General features: G+C 43.1%; 1 protein-coding gene and 1 long non-coding RNA gene across 4 annotated transcripts in view; one reads left to right on the top strand and one right to left on the bottom strand.

The window, feature by feature from the left end:
* TRRAP (transformation/transcription domain associated protein) overlaps positions 1-22,091 on the bottom strand; it is a 201,312-nt gene that overhangs the window by 22,666 nt on the left and 156,555 nt on the right. For all 3 annotated transcript variants that reach the window (XM_056537084.1, XM_056537086.1, XM_056537085.1), the window contains 5 exons: positions 20,369-20,570; positions 18,905-19,069; positions 10,621-10,711; positions 4,727-4,926; positions 3,867-4,128 (listed from right to left, as the gene is read on the bottom strand). In XM_056537084.1, the coding sequence (XP_056393059.1) occupies positions 3,867-4,128; positions 4,727-4,926; positions 10,621-10,711; positions 18,905-19,069; positions 20,369-20,570 (920 nt within the window). The remainder of the gene's footprint in view (positions 1-3,866; positions 4,129-4,726; positions 4,927-10,620; positions 10,712-18,904; positions 19,070-20,368; positions 20,571-22,091) is intronic.
* LOC130285545 (uncharacterized) lies at positions 6,010-20,390 on the top strand. Its single transcript, XR_008847366.1, has 4 exons — positions 6,010-6,071; positions 10,655-10,754; positions 16,907-17,059; positions 20,264-20,390. It is a non-coding gene; the product is annotated as an uncharacterized LOC130285545 (long non-coding RNA).

The following is a 22,091-nucleotide window of genomic DNA, read 5'->3' as shown; positions in this document are numbered from 1 at the left end:
CTCATATCTATCTATCTATCTCATATCTATCTATCTAATATCTATCTATCTAATATCTATCTATCTATCTAATATCTATCTCTCATATCTATCTATCTCATATCTATCTATCTATCTATCTATCTATCTATCTATCTCATATCTATCTCATATCTATCTCATATCTATCTCATATCTATCTCATATCTATCTCATATCTATCTCATATCTATCTCATATCTATCTCTCTATCTATCTCTCTATCTATCTCTCTATCTATCTCTCTATCTATCTCTCTATCTCTCTATCTATCTCTCTATCTATCTCTCTATCTATCTCTCTATCTCTCTATCTATCTATATATTATAATCCCCCCCCCCAAAAAAAAAAAAAATAACATGCCCATTTAAACACATCGATAAAGTAGATTAGAAAGTTGCAGCCCTTTAAAATGTGTGTATAAATATATTATATTATGTTACACCTTTTTGATGGTATGCCAATGCATACCTTGGCTAGCAAGGCAAACGCATGCTGGTAGTTGCTGGTAGTTGTAGTTTTGCAACAGCTTTAGGTCCATCTTTTGGAGAACACAGAGTTAGCCAGAAACAGAGAGCTGTGTTGCAAAAGTCTGACCCGCAGTAAATGTGTAATTTAGGTTGGCGTTCCCCTTTAAGTACAAATTTTACTATGTCCTCATCTACACGTAAGTGATCCAATGCATTCAAGGGTTTTATTTAGCTGTTGCCATTGTTAGGCTGCTTTCACATTATAAAAACACTTCAATTATGAACGCCCGTTAGGAAATCGGCACTAACGGTCATTAGAAAATACCATTAAAGTCTAGGGGATTTTTCTAATAGCCGTTTTAACCCGTTATCACCCATTATTAATAACGGCCGTTATTTTAGGACGGGCGAATGAACGGGAGAAATAGTGCATGCACTAATTCTCCCGTTACTATCTGTCACAAAATAACGGCTGTTATTAATAACGGGCGATAACTGGTTAAAACCGCTATTAGAAAAATCCCATATGTAATGGGATTTTCTAACGGCGGTTAGTGATTTTATACCGGCCGTATAATGGGCGTTCATAACGGAAGTATTTTTATAGTGTGAAAGCCGCCTTAGTGATGCAAAGAAGCAGCGGGCGGCCATAATGCTGCCGAACACAGCTGCACTCCGCTCATTACACCGGGCCAGCAATGGACTGAATGGAGTAAGACTATTAAGAAGGAAAAAAAACATCTGCTGCGATCTATCCTCCAGAGGAATCCCAGCTCCCTGGTGCATGAGATGTGCCCATTCTGTACAATGCCAAGCAGACTCTTTCCTCGGCTCCCACTAGTCAGGAAATATATTACGATATCTAGATATAAATAGATCTTCAGAGGTTAATAAGGCACGTCTTCCACTAAAGGTTTATTTTTTTTTTTTTTCCTATAGAAAATTGCATTTCCGGAAGCGATGTAGACCCATTAAACAGAAGGGAAGCAACATTGAAGAGCATTAACCGCAATTGAATTTCTGATGGTGTGCAAACAATCGGCGGGGCTAGAGGAGAACACGCGGCTGCCTTTTAGCCTGCTGGCCTTCATCCATTAAATTTAATCACATGGTTCACGTCTTCCATTATCTACTGTCATGCAACTGTTATGCCACACAGCCTGCATCATGAAAGACTTAATGGGCTCGAGATATGTAGGTCATATTTAACGCTGGAAGCTACTTTAAAATGCATCCCCATACCGCTGTACCTATCCAACGCTTGAGAAATCAGCGGGTTACCAGGCGGCCCGCAAGTAGTAACAGAGCTAAGTCGCTAACCATGGGTAGTGAGGTCAAAAGGAGGGAAGATAAAGTGTGGGGTCTCGCGGGATGGTATCAAGTTCAACTATACCAGTAACAGATATAATACCGTAACGGAACTACATTTAAAGTGAATCTGTTACGTTCAATAAAAGGATACCTTTGTATACTGAGTCCATCGGGGAGATGTATCAAAACCTGTGCAGAGGAAAAGTTGCCCAGTTGCCCATAGCAACCAATCAGTTCACGTCTTTCAGTTTTAACAAGGCCTCTGCAAAATGAAAGAAGCAATCTGATTGGTTGCTATGGGCAACTGGACAACTTTTCCTCTGGACAGGTTTTGATAAATCTCCCCCCATGTATTTATACTGTGGAATAATGCCCTATTATGCAGCGCTCAAGTGTCAATGAGGCGTGGCCTTGCTTACAACGCCAAGCTCTTTTCTAGTCCCACATGCGCTCTTAATTTGCATTGTGGTGCAGGTGCTGTGAATGTTCCCCGAACTGCGCATGCGCTGCAATGGCATCTGAACAGGGTTTGGCATTGTAACCCGAGACCTGTCTGTCAAGAAGCAACAGGGCGGGGAACTACAGCACAGAGTGATTGAGGACCTATGGCACATCATACCCTAGACCACGTCTCTCTGACACTTGAATGCTGTATAAGTGTAGGGTCACACGTAGCGCATCTGTAGTGTATTTGATGCTGCGGATGCGCTAATGATCAACCCTAGAGTGAGCATCCTGGTGTGCGCGCGAGTCCTGCGTTGTCTGCTTGTAGCAGCAATCCACAGATACGAGCACACTCAGGGATCTGCGAGCCGCATATGCGCAGTTTACTCAAAGACAAGTCTGTGGGTAAACTGCATGGGCCACTCGCACCTCCCTGTGTGTGTCTGCTCGTAGCAGTGCCTTTCTCCACCCACAAGATGAATACATGGAAACACTATACACTGTATTTTTTGCATTCTGCTTAAATACGCATTGTCATTTGCATAGATCAAAAGAACAAGCAAAGAAATGTTGTAATCTATTATACAAAAATGCTTCTTCCTCCTGTTAGCAAACTTTTCCCTCCAATCCCCCCCAATCTGCTGTTAAAATCAGCTGAGCTTTGTCCTGTGCCTGCAAGACAAGTCTATGGAGGGGGGAGGAGAGGAGAGGGAGTAAAGGTTTGGGGGGAGATGGGTAGACCCTTTTAAAAGTAGTGATGATCCATCCAGCAGAATCAAGTTATTCATACTACTTTTTTTTTTTTAAATCAACTGGTGCCAGAAAGTTAAACAGATATGTATATTACTTTTATTCAAAAAATCTTAATCCTTCCAGTACTTATTAGCTGCTGAATATTACAGAGGAAATTCTTTTCTTTTTGGAACACAGAGCTCTCTGCTGACATCATGACCACAGTGCTCTCTGCTGACATCTCTGTCCATTTTAAGAACTGTCCAGAGTAGGAGAAAATCCCCATAGAAAACATATGCTGCTCTGGACAGTTCCTAAAATGGACAGAGGTGTCAGAAGAGAGCACTGTGGTCATGATGTCAGCAGAGAGCACTGTGTTCCAAAAAGAAAATAATTTCCTCTGTAGTATTCTGCAGTTAATAAGTACTGGAAGGATTAAGATTTTTTTTAACAGAAGTAATTTACAAATCTGTTTAACTTTCTGGCACCAGTTGATTTAAAAAAAAAAAAAATTAATAATTTCCACCGGAGTACCCCTTTAATGGCCTCCATGTAATACCACATTCCGTTTGCGAATGGCCTTGGCTTTACCCAGCTCATATGTAAGGGGTAGGCTTTGGTGAGACAATGCACCACAGCACAGTGTTTCTCAACCAGCATTCCTCCAGCTGTTGCAAAACTGCAACTTCCAGCATGCCCGGACAGCCTTTGGCTGTCCGTGCATGCCGAGAGTTGTAGTTTTGCAACAGCTGGAGGCACGCTGTTTGGAAAACACTGTGCTGTAGCATAAATCCTAATATTACATCTACAATACCAGATGCAGCCCACAGAAGACAGTAAGCAATCAAGTAGTCAAGGAAAGATGAATGTGAAGAAATAAGCCCCCATTACCTGTAGTAAACTGGCTTTTCAGCTTCTGGAAGACCGGGTCCTGCGCAGTGGCCTGAGCTCTTCGTGCCAAAGATTCGGAGGCCGCGCTGGAGAACATGGTCGAGACATTGGAGACGTTCTCCAGCCCCACGCCAAAGGTGCTGACCAGCTTCTTGACAAAGTTCAGAGTGTGAGGGGTGATTTTAGCATCGGAAACAGCTCCGCTCTTTTCAAAGGCCACGGAGTAGCATTTTGCCAGGCCTTGCTGCAACTGTCTGAGGACCTGCAACAAGAGCTTCAATGTCAGTGGTCCTGAGACTGACTACCGAATAAAATAGAAAATCTCTGCCTCGACCTCCATCATATTTTATCTGTGTATCTGAAAGAGGCTGCACTGGATGCTCGTGGGCTCAAATGCAAAATCCATAATAACCCCCCCCCACCTGCTAAGTGTCTTAGGCTGCATGCACATTACGTTGGCAGCCTACAGCTGCCGGGTCCGGCTGGGACCCGCACAGCTTCTCATTCACTTTAATGAGCCTACCGGAGTCAGATAGTGACTCATGTCGGCTTATCCGGTTTTGTGACCAGACCTAAGACCGTGGTACACTACGGCTGCAAACGTAATGTGAATTCAGCCTTATGCATACAACCTCTTATGTGACAGAGGTGCCTTCGGGTTCCCCCCCAGTGCAGAGTGTGACTGCTACCTCTGCAGTCTCTATAGCAGGGTTTCCTAACCAGTGTGATTCCAGGTGTTCCAAAACTACAACTCCCAGCATGCCAGGACAGTTCTTTGGGAAACACTGGTGTATATGAACAATAGGGTTACCTGTAGGATGCCGGAGTCAAAATTTGTCAATCTGAGGCTCTGCACTTACCTCTTCATGCCAGTTCTCTCTGAACCAAACCATCTGGTCCACAATGCCTTCCAACGATGACAACAGGGTGGGATGTAACTCTCTCTGCATGTGCATGATGCGACTGCACCTCCACATGGGTGCTGTGGCTCTGATAGGTCCTGGATCCGAGGCAGAATGGGACTGGGTGCCTACAGAGCTGGGTTGGTGTTGCCCAGAGTCTGCGAGAGAGAAATAGAAATACAATCATATATCTATTGTTAGGAAAATCAGATTATACCAGTAGATTTCAGATCTGGAGTCCAAAAACCCTTGTACATTGTAATGGGCTATGCAAACAAGAAAAAACAAGGATTTTAAAAGGGGGTATTCTAAAGGATGAGGGATAAGATGTCTGTCCCACCGCTGGGACCCCCTGCAGCACCCACATTCTATGCGGGGCTGCGTCACCAGGCTCGGAAACCCAGGAGTTTCCGGGACTGGAGACATGACGTAATGCTACGCCCCTTTGTGATGTCACACCACGCCCCCTTCATTCATGTCTATGGGAGGGGGCGTTACGCCCCCTCCCATAGACATGAATGGAGGGGGCGTGAAATGACGTCATGTCTCCAGTCCCAGAAACTCCTGGGTTTCCGAGCCTGGAGACGCAGCCCCGCGTAGAATGCGGGTTCTCCAGGGAGCCGCAGCTGGGACATAGGGCATAAGATGTCTTTAGCCGGAATTCCCCTTTAACAGCAGTTCTATTCGGCGCATCTTCCGTTCTTACTCATTTTTCTATGAAGAGCTAAAGCGATTTTATGGGGTGACAACATAATTGCCATAAGAATTTTTTTTATATACGCCTATAATGCTTCAAGAATAACCACTGAAAACAATAACGGTATGTCGTAAGTCATTGTTTTATCCGCAGGGATGTATTAAAAGACATTGCTATTATATAAAAAAAAAAAACACTATTCAGCTGCTTTATAGTTATATCTGCCTTTGGGTAAGAAACCTGTAAAAAACTAAAAAAAAAAAAAAAAGAATATGGGTGCCATTAAAAGAAATGTCACCTAGCTTTCCCAGAGTCCTGTCAGGAAATGCAGGAGAAAGAGAATGTGTGCATAAAAAGGTAGATCTAGCATGCCGCTGAGCTTTAGTAAGAAATGGCACTGCACACTATGGCATTACAAATGGAGATTGACTTTAATATATATATTTTTTTATTATATTTTAACACTAGTGCAGTGTTTCCCAAGCAAGGTGCCTCCAACTGTTGCAAAACTAGAACTTCCCGCATGCCCAGACAGCCAACGGCTGTCAGGCATGCTGGGTGTAGTGGTTGTGCACAGGCTGACCCCTCAGCCCTTCAACCTCTGCAGTAATGCTGGCAGCACTCGTATTTATGGGAGGGTGGACTCACTTATGGGAGATACTGTATATATAATGTGAGGGGTGGACTCACTTATGGGATATACTGTATATATAATGTGAGGGGTGGACTCACTTATGGGAGATACTGTATATATAATGTGAGGGGTGGACTCACTTATGGGAGATACTGTATATATTATGTGAGGGGTGGACTCACTTATGGGAGATACTGTATATAATGTGAGGGGTGGACTCACTTATGGGAGATACTGTATATATAATGTGAGGGGTGGACTCCCTTATGGGAGATACTGTATATATAATGTGAGGGGTGGACTCCCTTATGGGAGATACAGTATATATAATGTGAGGGGTGGACTCACTTATGGGAGATACAGTATATATAATGTGAGGGGTGGACTCACTTATGGGAGATACTGTATATAATGTGAGGGGTGGACTCACTTATGGGAGATACTGTATATATAATGTGAGGGGTGGACTCACTTATGGGATATACTGTATATATAATGTGAGGGGTGGAGTCACTTATGGGAGATACTGTATATATAATGTGAGGGGTGGACTCACTTATGGGAGATACTGTATATATAATGTGAGGAGTGGAGTCACTTATGGGAGATATTGTATATAATGTGAGGGGTGGACTCACTTATGGGAGATACTGTATATATAATGTGAGGGAGGACTCACTTATGGGATATACTGTATATATAATGTGAGGGGTGGACTCACTTATGGGAGATACTGTATATATAATGTGAGGGGTGGAGTCACTTATGGGAGATACTGTATATAATGTGAGGGGTGGACTCACTTATGGGAGATACTGTATATAATGTGAGGGGTGGAGTCACTTATGGGAGATACTGTATATATAATGTGAGGGGTGGAGTCACTTATGGGAGATACTGTATATAATGTGCGGGGTGGACTCACTTATGGGAGATACTGTATATATAATGTGAGGGGTGGAGTCACTTATGGGATATACTGTATATATAATGTGAGGGGTGGACTCACTTATGGTATATACTGTATATATTATGTGAGGGGTGGACTCACTTATGGGAGATACTGTATATAATGTGAGGGGTGGACTCACTTATGGGAGATACTGTATATATAATGTGAGGGGTGGACTCCCTTATGGGAGATACTGTATATATAATGTGAGGGGTGGACTCACTTATGGTATATACTGTATATATTATGTGAGGGGTGGACTCACTTATGGGAGATACTGTATATAATGTGAGGGGTGGACTCACTTATGGGAGATACTGTATATATAATGTGAGGGGTGGAGTCACTTATGGGAGATACTGTATATATAATGTGAGGGGTGGACTCACTTATGGGAGATACTGTATATAATGTGAGGGGTGGAATCACTTATGGGAGATACTGTATATATAATGTGAGGGGTGGACTCACTTATGGGAGATACTGTATATAATGTGAGGGGTGGACTCACTTATGGGAGATACTGTATATGTAATGTGAGGGGTGGAGTCACTTATGGGATATACTGTATATATAATGTGAGGGGTGGACTCACTTATGGGAGATACTGTATATAATGTGAGGGGTGGACTCACTTATGGGAGATACTGTATATAATGTGAGGGGTGGACTCACTTATGGGAGATACTGTATATATAATGTGAGGGGTGGAGTCACTTATGGGAGATACTGTATATTTAATGTGAGGGGTGGAGTCACTTATGGGAGATACTGTATATATAATGTGAGGGGTGGAGTCACTTATGGGAGATACTGTATATATAATGTGAGGGGTGGAGTCACTTATGGGAGATGCTGTATATATAATGTGAGGGGTGGAGTCACTTATGGGAGATACTGTATATATAATGTGAGGGGTGGAGTCACTTATGGGAGATACTGTATATATAATGTGAGGGGTGGAGTCACTTATGGGAGATACTGTATATATAATGTGAGGGGTGGACTCACTTATGGGAGATACTGTATATATAATGTGAGGGGTGAACTCACTTATGGGAGATACTGTATATATAATGTGAGGGATGGAGTCACTTATGGGAGATACTGTGTATATAATGTGAGGGGTGGAGTCACTTATGGGAGATACTGTATATATAATGTGAGGGGTGGAGTCACTTATGGGATATACTGTATATATAATGTGAGGGGTGGACTGACTTATGGGAGATACTGTATATATAATGTGAGGGGTGGACTCACTTATGGGAGATACTGTATATAATGTGAGGGGTGGACTCCCTTATGGGAGATACTGTATATATAATGTGAGGGGTGGACTCCCTTATGGGAGATACTGTATATATAATGTGAGGGGTGGACTCACTTATGGGAGATACTGTATATATAATGTGAGGGGTGGAGTCACTTATGGGATATACTGTATATATAATGTGAGGGGTGGACTCTCTTATGGGAGATACTGTATATATAATGTGAGGGGTGGACTCACTTATGGGAGATACTGTATATATAATGTGAGGGGTGGACTCCCTTATGGGAGATACTGTATATAATGTGAGTGGTGGAGTCACTTATGGGATATACTGTATATATAATGTGAGGGGTGGACTCTCTTATGGGAGATACTGTATATAATGTGAGGGGTGGACTCACTTATGGGATATACTGTATATATAATGTGAGGGGTGGAGTCACTTATGGGATATACTGTATATATAATGTGAGGGGGGACTCACTTATGGGATATACTGTATATATAATGTGAGGGGTGGAGTCACTTATGGGATATACTGTATATATAATGTGAGGGGGGACTCACTTATGGGATATACTGTATATATAATGTGAGGGGTGGACTCACTTATGGGAGATACTGTATATATAATGTGAGGGGTGGACTCTCTTATGGGAGATACTGTATATAATGTGAGGGGTGGAGTCACTTATGGGAGATACTGTATATATAATGTGAGGGGTGGACTCACTTATGGGATATACTATATATATAATGTGAGGGGTGGACTCACTTATGGGATATACTGTATATATAATGTGAGGGGGGGGAGTCACTTATGGGAGATACTGTATATATAATGTGAGGGAGGACTCACTTATGGGATATACTGTATATATAATGTGAGGGGTGGACTCACTTATGGGAGATACTGTATATATAATGTGAGGGGTGGACTCTCTTATGGGAGATACTGTATATAATGTGAGGGGTGGAGTCACTTATGGGAGATACTGTATATATAATGTGAGGGGTGGACTCACTTATGGGAGATACTGTATATATAATGTGAGGGGTGGAGTCACTTATGGGAGATACTGTATATAATGTGAGGGGTGGAGTCACTTATGGGAGATACTGTATATATAATGTGAGGGGTGGACTCACTTATGGGATATACTGTATATATAATGTGAGGGGTGGACTCACTTATGGGATATACTGTATATAATGTGAGGGGTGGACTCACTTATGGGAGATACTGTATATATAATGTGAGGGGTGGACTCACTTATGGGATATACTGTATATATAATGTGAGGGGTGGACTCACTTATGGGAGATACTGTATATATAATGTGAGGGGTGGACTCACTTATGGGAGATACTGTATATATAATGTGAGGGGTGGACTCTCTTATGGGAGATACTGTATATAATGTGAGGAGTGGACTCACTTATGGGATATACTGTATATATAATGTGAGGGGTGGAGTCACTTATGGGAGATACTGTATATATAATGTGAGGGGTGGACTCACTTATGGGATATACTGTATATATAATGTGAGGGGTGGACTCACTTATGGGATATACTGTATATAATGTGAGGGGTGGACTCACTTATGGGAGATACTGTATATATAATGTGAGGGGTGGACTCACTTATGGGAGATACTGTATATATAATGTGAGGGGTGGAGTCACTTATGGGAGATACTGTATATATAATGTGAGGGGTGGAGTCACTTATGGGAGATACTGTATATAATGTGAGGGGTGGAGTCACTTATGGGAGATACTGTATATATAATGTGAGGGGTGGACTTATGTGAGATATTATGCAAGTGTGTATATATATATATTTTTATGAGGGGTGGACTGACGTGTGTGAAATCCTGTATGTCTATTGCACAAAGGAAATAAAAGGACATCGGGACAGAATATTTTGGGGAATTTAGCAGTTCTAAGACAGTGAGATCCTAATGTAAGTGCAGGAATAGGAGGATCCGATCCATCATCGTTCGGTGGTAGAAGAACTGTTTGGAAATGCATAAGGGACTATGAAATCAATTTGTGACATGAAGCAGAGAGCAAATCTTAAATAAAAACCTGTTCATAGGATTCAGGAGAAAAAAGGGGAAAAAGAAAAAAAAATCTTTTATCAAGAAGCAAAATACATTTTCCAGCCTTTTTTCTTTTGCCATTTTTACGCTGTGTCAGCGCACATAAAAAAAGGCAGCATGAAATGACTTCCTCTCCCAATATAATATACGTATAAAGATTTGTTTCTCGGAAGCCGGAGACTCACCGCTTTTGTAACGCTCCCTCTGCTCTATCTTCAGGGTTAAATAGAGCGTCCGGATGGGAAAATACACGGCTTGAGGATACACTCTGCCAACCTGAAAAAGGCAAAGCGAGCAAACGTTCTGGTCATTTATAAAGGTGGGTGAAAAGTATACAGGCATGAAGGAGAAGAAAATGGACTACAATAAAACTAGATTATATCTGAAATGGAGATTTCACATTTTTTTAAGGGGATCTATTACCAACTTAAAGGGGTACTCCACTGGAAAATATTTTTTTGTAATCAACTGGTGCCAGAAAGTTAAACCGATTTGTAAATTACTTCTATTTAAAAATCTTAATTCTTCCAGTACTTATCAGCTGCTGTATGTTCCACAGGATGTCCTTTTGTTTTTGAATTTATTTTCTGTCTGACCACAGTGCTCTCTGCTGACACCTAGGAACTGTCCAAACCCCCAAACCTATCCTGCTCCGGACAGTTCCTAAAATGGACAGAGGTGTCAGCAGAGAGCAGTGTGGTCAGACAGATCGGAAATTCAAAAAGAAAAGAACTCCCTGTGGAACATACAGTGGCTGATAAGTACTGGAAGGATTAAGATTTTAAATAGAAGTCATTTACAAATCTATTTAACTTTCTGGTACCAGGTGATTTAAAAATAAATAAAATGTTTTCCAGGGGAGTTCCCCTTTAATGCTTCCCAAACTATAGGGGCTGATCCTCTATTACAACCAACTATGATGCATGACATCATAGTTTAGAGACTGTCTAGGGAAGTGATTCACAACCAGGGTGTCTCCAGCTGTTGCAAAACTACAACTCCCAGCATGCCCAGACAGCCGTTGGCTGTCTGGGCATGCTGGGAGTTGTAGTTTTGCACCAGCTGGAGGCACCCTGGTTGGAAAACACTGGTCAACGGCATCAAGTCACTAGGACAGTCACAGATGGCTTCTTTGCACCCATGCCAGCCTTCACTAATAGTGCACTCTACATAAATAAGAAGAGATCTATCAATAATGCTGGTCATATGGATTGATGACAAGTTTCCTTTAAATGGGATTTTGGTGTAGAGAATCCTTTGTTTTTGGTCCCTTATAAACTAGAGCAGAGAGAGGCTACAAAGAGCGTCTCTCTCTCTGGAGGACCCAGCACATCCGCGCATTATACAGAAAGCCTACTGATTTCAATGAGCATGTAATACTTTATTACGCCTGTGGTGGCACTGCAGGTAATCACCACCAGCTTTTCAGACAATTACCAATTGGACTTGTAGGTGTCCCTGTCCTTTACAAAAAAAAAAAAAAAAAATAATAATAATTTTGATCGGTCCAATCATGAAAACGAGGAGTGCTAAGAATGCACTTCACTCCCAGGCTCTCTTTGTCTTGCTGTTCCCTTAGAAGCCCATGGGGCAGCGAGACAAAGTTTGCTGAGAGCTGGGGAGAAAGGTTCACCACTGCACGCTTATTCCAGCTCGTTCTCCTGATTGGTGGGGGTCTATGCACGGAGACCTCCATCAATCAAGAGAGTGAGCAGGGATAAGCAGCAAGACAGAGATCGCTGAGAGTCAGGTAGTGAAGCACTTTTCTCCACTTGTTTAACAGACTGGTGGGGGTCTCAGTTCCCCGATTCTCTCCCCCCCCCCCCCCCCCCAAATCAGGAGACGTGCAGTAATGCACTTTACTCCTCAAACACATGTTAGGGTGCATGCACACCACGTTTTCAGGCTATGGCTGAGGGAGGGGGAAACGGTGCGCTCCTGTACCCCAGCCGGACCGGCACTGAAATCCATTGACTTTAAAGGGGTACTCCGGTGAAAAACTTTTTTTAAAATCAACTGGTGCCAGAAAGTTTAACAGATTTGTAAATTACTTCTATTAAAAAATCTTAATCCTTCCTGTACTTATTAGCTGCTGAATACTACAGTGGAAATTCTTTTCCATTTGAAACACAGAGCTGTCTGCTGACATCATGAGCACAGTGCTCTCTGCGGACATCTCTGTCCATTTTAGGAACTGTCCAGAGTAAAAGGAAATCCCCATAGCAAACATATGCTGTTCTGGACAGTTCCTAAAATGGACAGAGATGTCAGCAGAGAGCACTGTGCTCATGATGTCAGCAGACAGCTCTGTGTTTCAAAAAGAAAAGAATTTCCGCTGCAGTATTCAGCAGCTAATAACTACAGGAAGGATTAAGATTTTTTAATAGAAGTAATTTACAAATCTGTTAAACTTTCTGGCACCAGTTGATTTAAAAAATAAATAAATAAAAAAGTTTTTCGCCGGAGTACCCCTTTAATGAGCTGACCGGAGTCACTGTTTGACTCCGGTCGGCTCATTTTTGACCTGTATCCGGTTTTCTCACCGGACCTAAAACCGTAGTATACTACGGTTTTAGGTCCAATCACAAAACCGGACACGCGGCAGAAATGAGCCGACCGGAGTCAAACGGTGACTCCGGTCGGCTCATTAAAGTAGATGGATTTCAGCGCCGGTCCGGTTGGGATACGGGAGTGCACGGTTTTCCCCTCCCCCAACCAGATCCAGCAGCTGTAGCCTGCAAACGTGGTGTGCATGCACCCTAAGGGAGCAGTGAGACAAAAATCGCTGAGAGCCGGAGAGTGAAGTGCGTTACTGCACGCTTACCTCTGTTTTGGGGGGGGGGGGGGGGGGGGGGGGGGTTCAGCCTCTATCAAAAAACATTTGAGGTGTCAAAAGTTTTTTTTAATTAACAGGTACACTTTAAAATAAATGACTATATGCGCTCAGCCATCACCACCATTCCCATACGGACGACTGACTGAAATGTCTTTATTGTTACTATATAGGGGTATAAGAATTGAAAGCTTTTCCCTTTATACAGAAATCAATGCACCATTTTGCAGCCATAGCCCAACATAGATGAATGATGATTGATATCAGATGTGCTGCGGCGTCTATGCCAGTGCCATGATAAAAAGGGCAACAGGCGACGCTTTCAGATGTGCCACCTCAGCACTTCCTCCTGCCACCTAAGGGTCAATTAAAGAGCGTCCTTTCGATCATCTTTCTGTATAAAACGAAGAGGCAGCGGAATATGATCAGTGCTGCGAGACACCAGCTAGGTATGGCACTAGACACAACGGGAGGAAAGAAAATCGGAGGCGTAATGACACCAGCCAGCAAGTCTATAAAATGAGGCCACAATTCCCAGCGTACCCAATGGCGCGCGCTGGCAGTGCCCATTAGAGAGTAATCTTACTCTACATAATTCAAGCTCCAAAGTCAAAAATATCTCCGGTGAAAGCAGAGACCCCCTCCATCATGGTGGAGGTGCATGCCCGCTTAAGGAAGGATTAGTGATGGAGGGTTTCAGCTGTCGCATATTATGTGCTCCGTTACATGCGGGCACAATGCACTTCAGATAGTCCAGCCCAGAAGGCTGCGGCAGCTAGAGGGTTAAGGCGCCTCGTCGGTATACTGATGAAGGTGAGCTCTCTCGTGCTGGAGCGTTTTGTCATAAGCGCTATTCTCCTAACAAGGCTTCATAAAATATGCACAAATTGTGTCACTTGTGAGGCAGGACGCGGGAATGTAATTTATAACAAGGACAGGGTTGCCATGGGAACCAGTCATATAATGAAAAGGGCAGGATTCTCACTCATTGTAACTTTTCCGGATTCACTGTGGGGAAGGAACAAACAGTCGCCACGAATATGGTAGACTGCGGACGGCGGATGAAAAATGTGTTTCTCTGCTGTCGACCCGCTGCTCGAAAACAAAAAGGGAACTCTAATGGAAGCAACTGACTGTAAGGTCCACATAATAAAGACACCGAGCTAATGGGTGGGCTGCGGGTAGGGTGATACCACAAAGCGCTCTGTGGATGATATAGTCAGATTCTTAAATAACTTACAGGGGTCTAATCATTAAAGGGGTACTCCGCTGGAAAACTATTTTTTCAAATCAACTGGTGACAAAATTAAACAGATTTGGAAATGACTTCTATATAAAAATCTTAATCCTTCCAATACTTATCAGCTGTTGTATGCTCTAGAGCAGTGGTCTTCAAACCTGCGGACCTCCAGATGTTTCAAAACTACAACTCCCAGCATGCCCGGACAGCCATCGGCTGTCCGGGCATGCTAGGAGTTGTAGTTTTGAAACATCTGGAGGTCGGCAGCTTGAAGACCACTGCTCTAGAGGAAGTTGTATTTTTCTTTTTAGCCTGACCACAGTGCTCTCTGCTGACACCTCTGTCCATGTCAGGAACTGTACAGAGCAGGATAGGTTTGCTATGGGGATTTGCTTCTACTCTGGACAGTTACCGACATGGACAGAGGTGTCAGCAGAGAGCACTGTGGTCAGACTGGAAAGAACTACGCAAATTCCTCTGTAGTATACAGCAGCTGATAAGTACTGGAAGGATAAGATTTTTTAATAGAAGTAATTTACAAATCTGTTTAACTTTCTTGAGTCAGTTGATATGAAAAATTAATTTTCCACTGAGGAACCCCTTTAAGACAACCTAGTGGGACACTGGGATGATCGAAGGGGGGGTGTATCTCTCCCAAAAATACATTTTGGACAAGCGACTCCAACTCTGTTAGACTTAAAGGAGTTCTCCAGCTATTGAAACATGTCCCCGATCTCCAGAATGGGGCCAGACTCTCCCTGGTAAATAATCTGCCCCCCACCTTTTCAGACATACTTCTTCACTGGCCACCATGGTAATGGGCTCAGCGGACAGTCACTGCAGAGATGAGTAGGTCTCAGAAGGTGGGGTCCGGAGGGTTAACTTTACACTGTCCTGTGGAAGTTTTAAACATACCGCCAACAGCTTGGTCAGTTTTCAGAAAAACATTGCGCTGTATATGACATTTTGAAAATACAATGCATTTTAAATGACCAAAACGGGGGGCGCTGGCAAGTGAGTAGAAGTTCTGGGTTTTTTTAACTTTTATTTATTTATTGGTTAACCCCTTTAAGCCTACCAATATTTTTATAGACAAATGGCAGCAATGTGCACAATAGTGCACTGCTCAAAAAAATAAAGGGAACACTTAAACAACACAATGTAACTCCAAGTCAATGACACTTCTGTGAAATCACACTGTCCACTCAGGAAGAACACTGATTGACAATCAATTTCACATGCTGTTGTGCAAATGGAACAGACAACAGGTGGAAATTATAGGCAATTAGCAAGACACCCCCAATAAAGGAGTAGTTCTGCAGGTGGTGACCACAGACCACTTCTCAGTTTCTATGCTTCCTGGCTAATGTTTTGGTCACTTTTGAAAGCTACTCTAGTGGTAGCATGAGACGGAGTCTACAACCCACACAAGTGGTTCAGGTAGTGCAGCTCATCCAGGATGGCACATCAATGCGAGCTGTGGCAAGGTTTGCTGTGTCTGTCAGCGTAGTGTCCAGAGCATGGAGGCGCTATCAAGAGACAGGCCAGTACATCAGGAGACGTGGAGGAGGCCGTAGGAGGGCAACAACCCAGCAGTAGGACCACTACCTCCGCCTTTGTGCAAGGAGGAGCAGGAAGAGCACTGCCAGAGCCCTGCAAAATGATCTCCAGCAGGCCACAAATGTACATGTGTCCACTCAAACGATCAGAAACAGACTCCATGATGGTGTTATGAGGGCCCCACGTCCACAGGTTGGGGTTGTGCTTACAGCCCAACAACCATGCAGAACATTTGGCATTTGCCAGAGAACACCAAAAATTGGCAAATTCGCTACTGGCACCCTGTTCTCTTCACAGATGAAAGCAGGTTCACACTGAGCACATGTGACAGACGCGACAGAGTCTGGAGACGCAGTGGAGAACGTTCTGCTGCCTGCAACATCCACCAGCATTGGCGGTGGGTCAGTAATGGTGTGGGGTGGCATTTCTTTGGGGGGCTGCACAGCCCTCCATGTGCTTGCCAGAGGTACCTGACTGCCATTAGGTACCGAGATGAGATCCTCAGACCCCTTGTGAGACCATATGCTCCAAATCCAGATCTCCATGGGTTGATAAATTTGATTTCCATTGATAATGTTTGTGTGATTTTGTTGTCGGCACATTCAACTATGTAAAGACGAAAGTATTTCACATGATTAGTTCATTCATTTAGATCTAGGATGTGTTATCTTTGTGTTTCCTTTATGTTTTTTGAGCAGTGTACCTTCCTAATATCCCTTTGATTGCAAATTCAGTGCCAAAATCCATCAGAGGGGCTCTGTTTTATTTGTTCCCCACTGCTCCCTGCTGTATATTTCTATGTGCTATGAGACATAGACTTCCCGCTCTTTCTCCACAGGACCCGTCTGTACTGAAGACTGCTGTTGTGAAGGCAGAGCGGGAAGCCCCTTTAACTGTGAGATGAGCTCCCACAATGCAATGCCCAGGTGCGGGTTTTGTATCTGAATGAAGAAAACACAGAAGAAATCTGGAAAGCCGCTCAACTTTTTACGTGGGTTTCAATGGAACTTGACAGAAAGACGCGCACACAGACATATATATATATATATATATATATATATATATATATATATATATACACACACACGAACACAGACGTAAAGGTCTATATTTATAGAGGCAAACAATACATCAGTGGAGTATTACCTTACTCTATAATCAGACATACACACACGTATACATTAACTAAATTGGTTTAATGGACTTTGAGAAATGATTTCCCAGTCCCCAGTAATCTGCACAATGCACAGAACAATTACTGTGAAACATGAGGCAATTTCTGCACATTTCCATTCGCCTTTATAAAATAATTAAGCAGCACTTACATCCAATAATAAGGTATAACCCACCGCTTAACTCGATTTACAGCTGGCTTTACAGGAAAGTACTACTTATGTTTAGACAAATAAAAATAAAATAAATCCTTCGCCCACCCAAACTTCACATTACAAGAGTCACACAAAGCCAGTGGTTGAATGGAGAAATCATGAGGTGGTATATAAAAATTGATGAGCTAATGGCAAAATACACTGTCATGCACATCAAACAACAGTGTGTACTGCATGTACATAACATTGGGGGGGTTCAGGTCTATCATTTGGGAGACATTTTAATGGGTACATGTCATATCGCAGAAAAAAAGCTTCTGTATTTGGCTCACAAGTTCTGCTGCTCACTTACTTTGACATCCACTGCTCAGGAAGGGGTGTGTCTGAGGCAAGCACTGAGCCCGCCCTCATTTACCATGCATTCACTCCCTCCCTGAGTCTGCTGTGCTGGATCTCTTCATCTAAGCACTGCAGGCTGCTCTGTAACCCCCTTCACTCTGTTTTCATGCTGCAGTAAGAGAGGACAGGAGTGTGCTCAATCCTGTCCACTCAGACTGCAGCATGAAAACAGAGTGAAGGGGGTTACAGAGTGCTAGTTCTTCCCTCACTTCCGGGACTTTGTCCCTGCCTGTAATTCAGCTGGGACAGAGATGAGCTTGATCATCTGTTCAAGGGAAATGGTCTTTGGTTCTCACGTGCCCTGCTAAATAGCACATTAGGCTGGGCTCACTGACATTAGTGCGCCGGGACTGTGACCAGTTCAGCAAGAGCTTCCACTCCGGGTACCATGATGTTTTTTTTATATCCATTTGCCACAATACTAGACAATCTTTATCAATAGCAATTCCTCTAAGGCAATGGTCTCCAAACTGTGGACCTTTAAATGTTGCAAAATTATCACGGCATGCTTGGAAGTGTAGTTTTGCCACATCTGCTTTTAAAGCAGTGTTTCTCAACCAGTGTGCCTCCAGCTGTTGCACAACTACCATTCCCAGCATGGCAACAGCTGGAGGCACAATAATTGGGAAACAATGCTCTAAGGCATTGGTCTTCAACCTGCAGACCTCCAGATGTTGCAAAACTACATCTCCCAGCATGCCCGGACAGCTGTTGGCTGTCCGGGCATGCTGGGAGTTGTAGTTTTGCAACATCTGGAGGTCCGCAGGTTGGAGACCACTGCTCTAAGGGGTAAGATGGTTAACAAAAGCCTTATGAAAATCAATATCTGTGCTTGGCTCTAGATTGGGTAGGCACATTTGCTTATCAGGAATAATCAGATATCATTCTAACTATTCTTTAATAAGAACATGTAAGTTTGCAAGGAAGATCAGTTTCCAAATGCAATCCTTCAACGACCCTATTGACTTTTATAGGGTCTTTGGTGTTCTGGTACTTTTGATGTGATAAGTAGCACTATAGTAACTGATTCCTGGAGAGCTGTGTAATTTCTGTAAGCAACCAGAAAGCCAAATATTTGGATAATGTTATAAGAAATAAGAAGAACTTACTTGGCTAATAAGATTAAGAAGAAGTTTTCCTTCAGAGCCCACTAAACAGGTGAGGAGCTGAGGGATCCAAGCCAACCACTGTATAGGGGGGACCCCAATACAATATTTATCTACAGCATCTGCCAACGTGTTCTTCTCATCATCAAAGCTCAGGAGCCACAGAACCTAGAGCCATGGAGGTAAAACAAAATGTAAACACACACTGAAAATAAAGTAGTCATAAATCTCTGGCCTTATCTCCAGCTCTATGTACACAATGGGGGAGATTTATCATTTAGAGCATTTTTTTTGGTCTATGTTTTGGCGCAGTTCAGGCGCAAGCAGCATATATAGCGACTTTTATGCGTCTTTTGATTATAGAAATTTTTGCCGCCTAACCGTAGAACTTTCCTTTTTGCCCATGCAGTGGTCACATATTTATCATTTGCAACTTTTGTCAAAAGTCGCTATTTTCTGCACAAAGGTACTTTTTTTTTAAGGCGCAAAGCTACACCACCTACCAGTGGGCGTGAGAATCCCTTCTACCTTCCGCAATTCAACCATTAACCTCTTGTGGACGACAGCGTCCCACTCCCCTTCTATGACACGCGCTCAGGAGCTGAGCGCAGGTCATAGCTGGGTGGTCCTGGCAGCTATCTGCCACCAGGACCCATCTCTAATAGCAGACATCACCGATCACGGTGATGCACGGCTTTAACCCCTTGACACTGCAATCAAATTTGATTGTAGCGTCTAAAATGAAAGTAAAAATGTCCCGGCAGCTCTGTGAAAGTAAGTAAAAACACCAAACCTGCCAAATTCAGGACCCGGGAAAGTGTCTACTTCCGTCCCTCACAAGTGTCTAGAAAAAGTGTATGTGGTAGAGCTTTTCCCACCACAGCAGAGCTGGGCAAAATTCATCTTCCTGCTACACCTTCTTGATAAATAAGATGCATGCTAGTCAAAGCCACCACCCAAATAAACGTGGGGAAATAGCTCTAACGTAGACATTCTTTGATAAATCTGGGCCTATATGCTTAAAAGGTAGTGGCTAGAGATGAGAAAATTTACAGTACGATGCCCATTACACAGCCCGGCATGCAATGTGAACAAGCACCGATCTCATAGATCGGAGGTCATATACTGAGCCTATACTATCTGTCACTCATCGGCTGCACATTCCCCATTACATGGAGAGATGTATGGTTTAAGAGAGATTATTTTTTATCAAGTCAGCTACAGCTCACAAACAAGCGTTTGATTGTTCACGAACTGATCAAGACCCTATTACACAGGGAGCTATTAGACTCTTCGGTCAATAATCACTCTGTGTAATTAGGCCACTACCATTAACTAACAATGACTCCTTCCTTATTCCAGATAAATGGACATATGGTGCCATACTGTCCAACGGTAGTTCATTTGGGATTGGTGCATAGACCGTCATGAAAGAATAAAACGTCCTCCTCCTAGACCAAATCTTACCTTTGCCAAATATTTCCTTGACTTGCTTTCGTTCTGGTGGCGGCAGGCATGGAGATAGCAGGTAATGGCTGACACCCCCAAATGCAACTGACGCTCCTTGACGAAGATATTTTCCAAGTAGTCGCCCCACATGGCCCAAGCCTTGACAAGAACATCGTGCATTTGCACCGCAGCAGAGAATGCTTTGTTGGCATCTTCTGACCTTGGGGGACAAAAAATAAATAAAATAATATGTTATGGACAAAAAGACAACTAAAGCATAATAATGATATACAAATCTGACAGATATAAAGGCTTTTATTACATCTAAAGCCCGACATAAGTGCGTTGGAGGCCTTGCGGCTCATTTAAAGATCATTACAATGCTGTATTAATAATGGGCTCCCAGCTACACATAGGGCCCGAAACGCTAAGAAAAGCCCTAATGTTCGCTCTGGTTACTCGGCGCCGCCATCTGATTAATTGGACCATTACTAACTCGTTTTGGAATCTGACTAATTATTTCTCCAAATCTGGATTTGCATATTTGTTCAGTAAATGAAGGATTATTATGAGCTGAATGGTGGTAAACAGATACATCGGGGAAATGTACAACCGTCTTGCAATAAAAGGATTCAGAATTATTAATATTAGTGCTACATTATCGCCTCCTAAAGGTTTGGAGTTATACTATGGGATTGCATCATGAGTTATTTCTTCATAGAAAGTTATTATCGGAATCTTTCCCAGGGATGAGTCTGTAGAGCTGTGGGAAAATCTAATTCTTCACTGTTGTCCTGCAGGCACAGAATCCAGGTGTCATTTAAAGGAGCGCACATACTTGTCAATGAGGCCGGAGTGGTCTGATTCATTGGCAGCCCTGCAGGCTTGTCATCACAATGGCTTCTCCTGATAGACAGCATTTCACCTCCTGATACACTACCCGGCAGTCAATTCAGCAGCATGGCTAAAGCAGCATGAAACAACCCATACTGAGCTTTAGGAACTACAGTGGCTGCCCTCAAAACTCAATGGTGTGACTCTTTATGGCCATCATAGAGACCTCATAACCGGTGCACAATAATGGAGACATCACCAACAAAAAGACATAATAAATAAAGAGGAGCTGAGCTGCAGTAACCCAACATGGCTATTACACCATGAATGGAGCAGGGGATTTTGGTTCCATTCACTGTCTACATCCAGGCATTACAGCTCTGCCAAACAGCTAATCGGAAGGGGGGAGGGGTGCCAACACCCCATCAATCAGATATTGATCGCCTATCCTGAAAATATAGACTGTGAATCACTGAGGGGGACATTTATCAAGGGATTTAGAGCTCTTTTTTGCTTATAAAAGTTGCTCAAAAAGTCGCATTACCACCTAAGCAAATTTTGTGTGACTTTTGGCTGTAAGTAAAAAGCTACAAAAGAGCCTACGAAAGAAAATGTTATTTTTCCTTTTGCAGTGGTCAGGGATTTATCAAGTGTGAAAGTCGCACAAAAAGTCACAAGCCCTCCAAAACACCGTATATGGAAGCCAACCCGGAGCTGCCTTACAAAACGGCCTTGGAGAGCAAATTATTATATTTCCCGCTGGCAGCCATGATCACAACTCCAGCAGGAAATATGATATAACAACTGTACAAAGGAGCCCGGGCTGCCATCACTCTGCAGCCACCCGGGCTCTGTCTGATTCTATCCCCACTACCCTAACACAATGACGGGGACACTGCTTTACATC

The sequence above is a fragment of the Hyla sarda genome, chromosome 8 (assembly GCF_029499605.1).
Source record: "Hyla sarda isolate aHylSar1 chromosome 8, aHylSar1.hap1, whole genome shotgun sequence".
Lineage (NCBI taxonomy): Eukaryota > Metazoa > Chordata > Amphibia > Anura > Hylidae > Hyla > Hyla sarda.
This window is presented reverse-complemented; position numbering and strand designations above follow the sequence as displayed.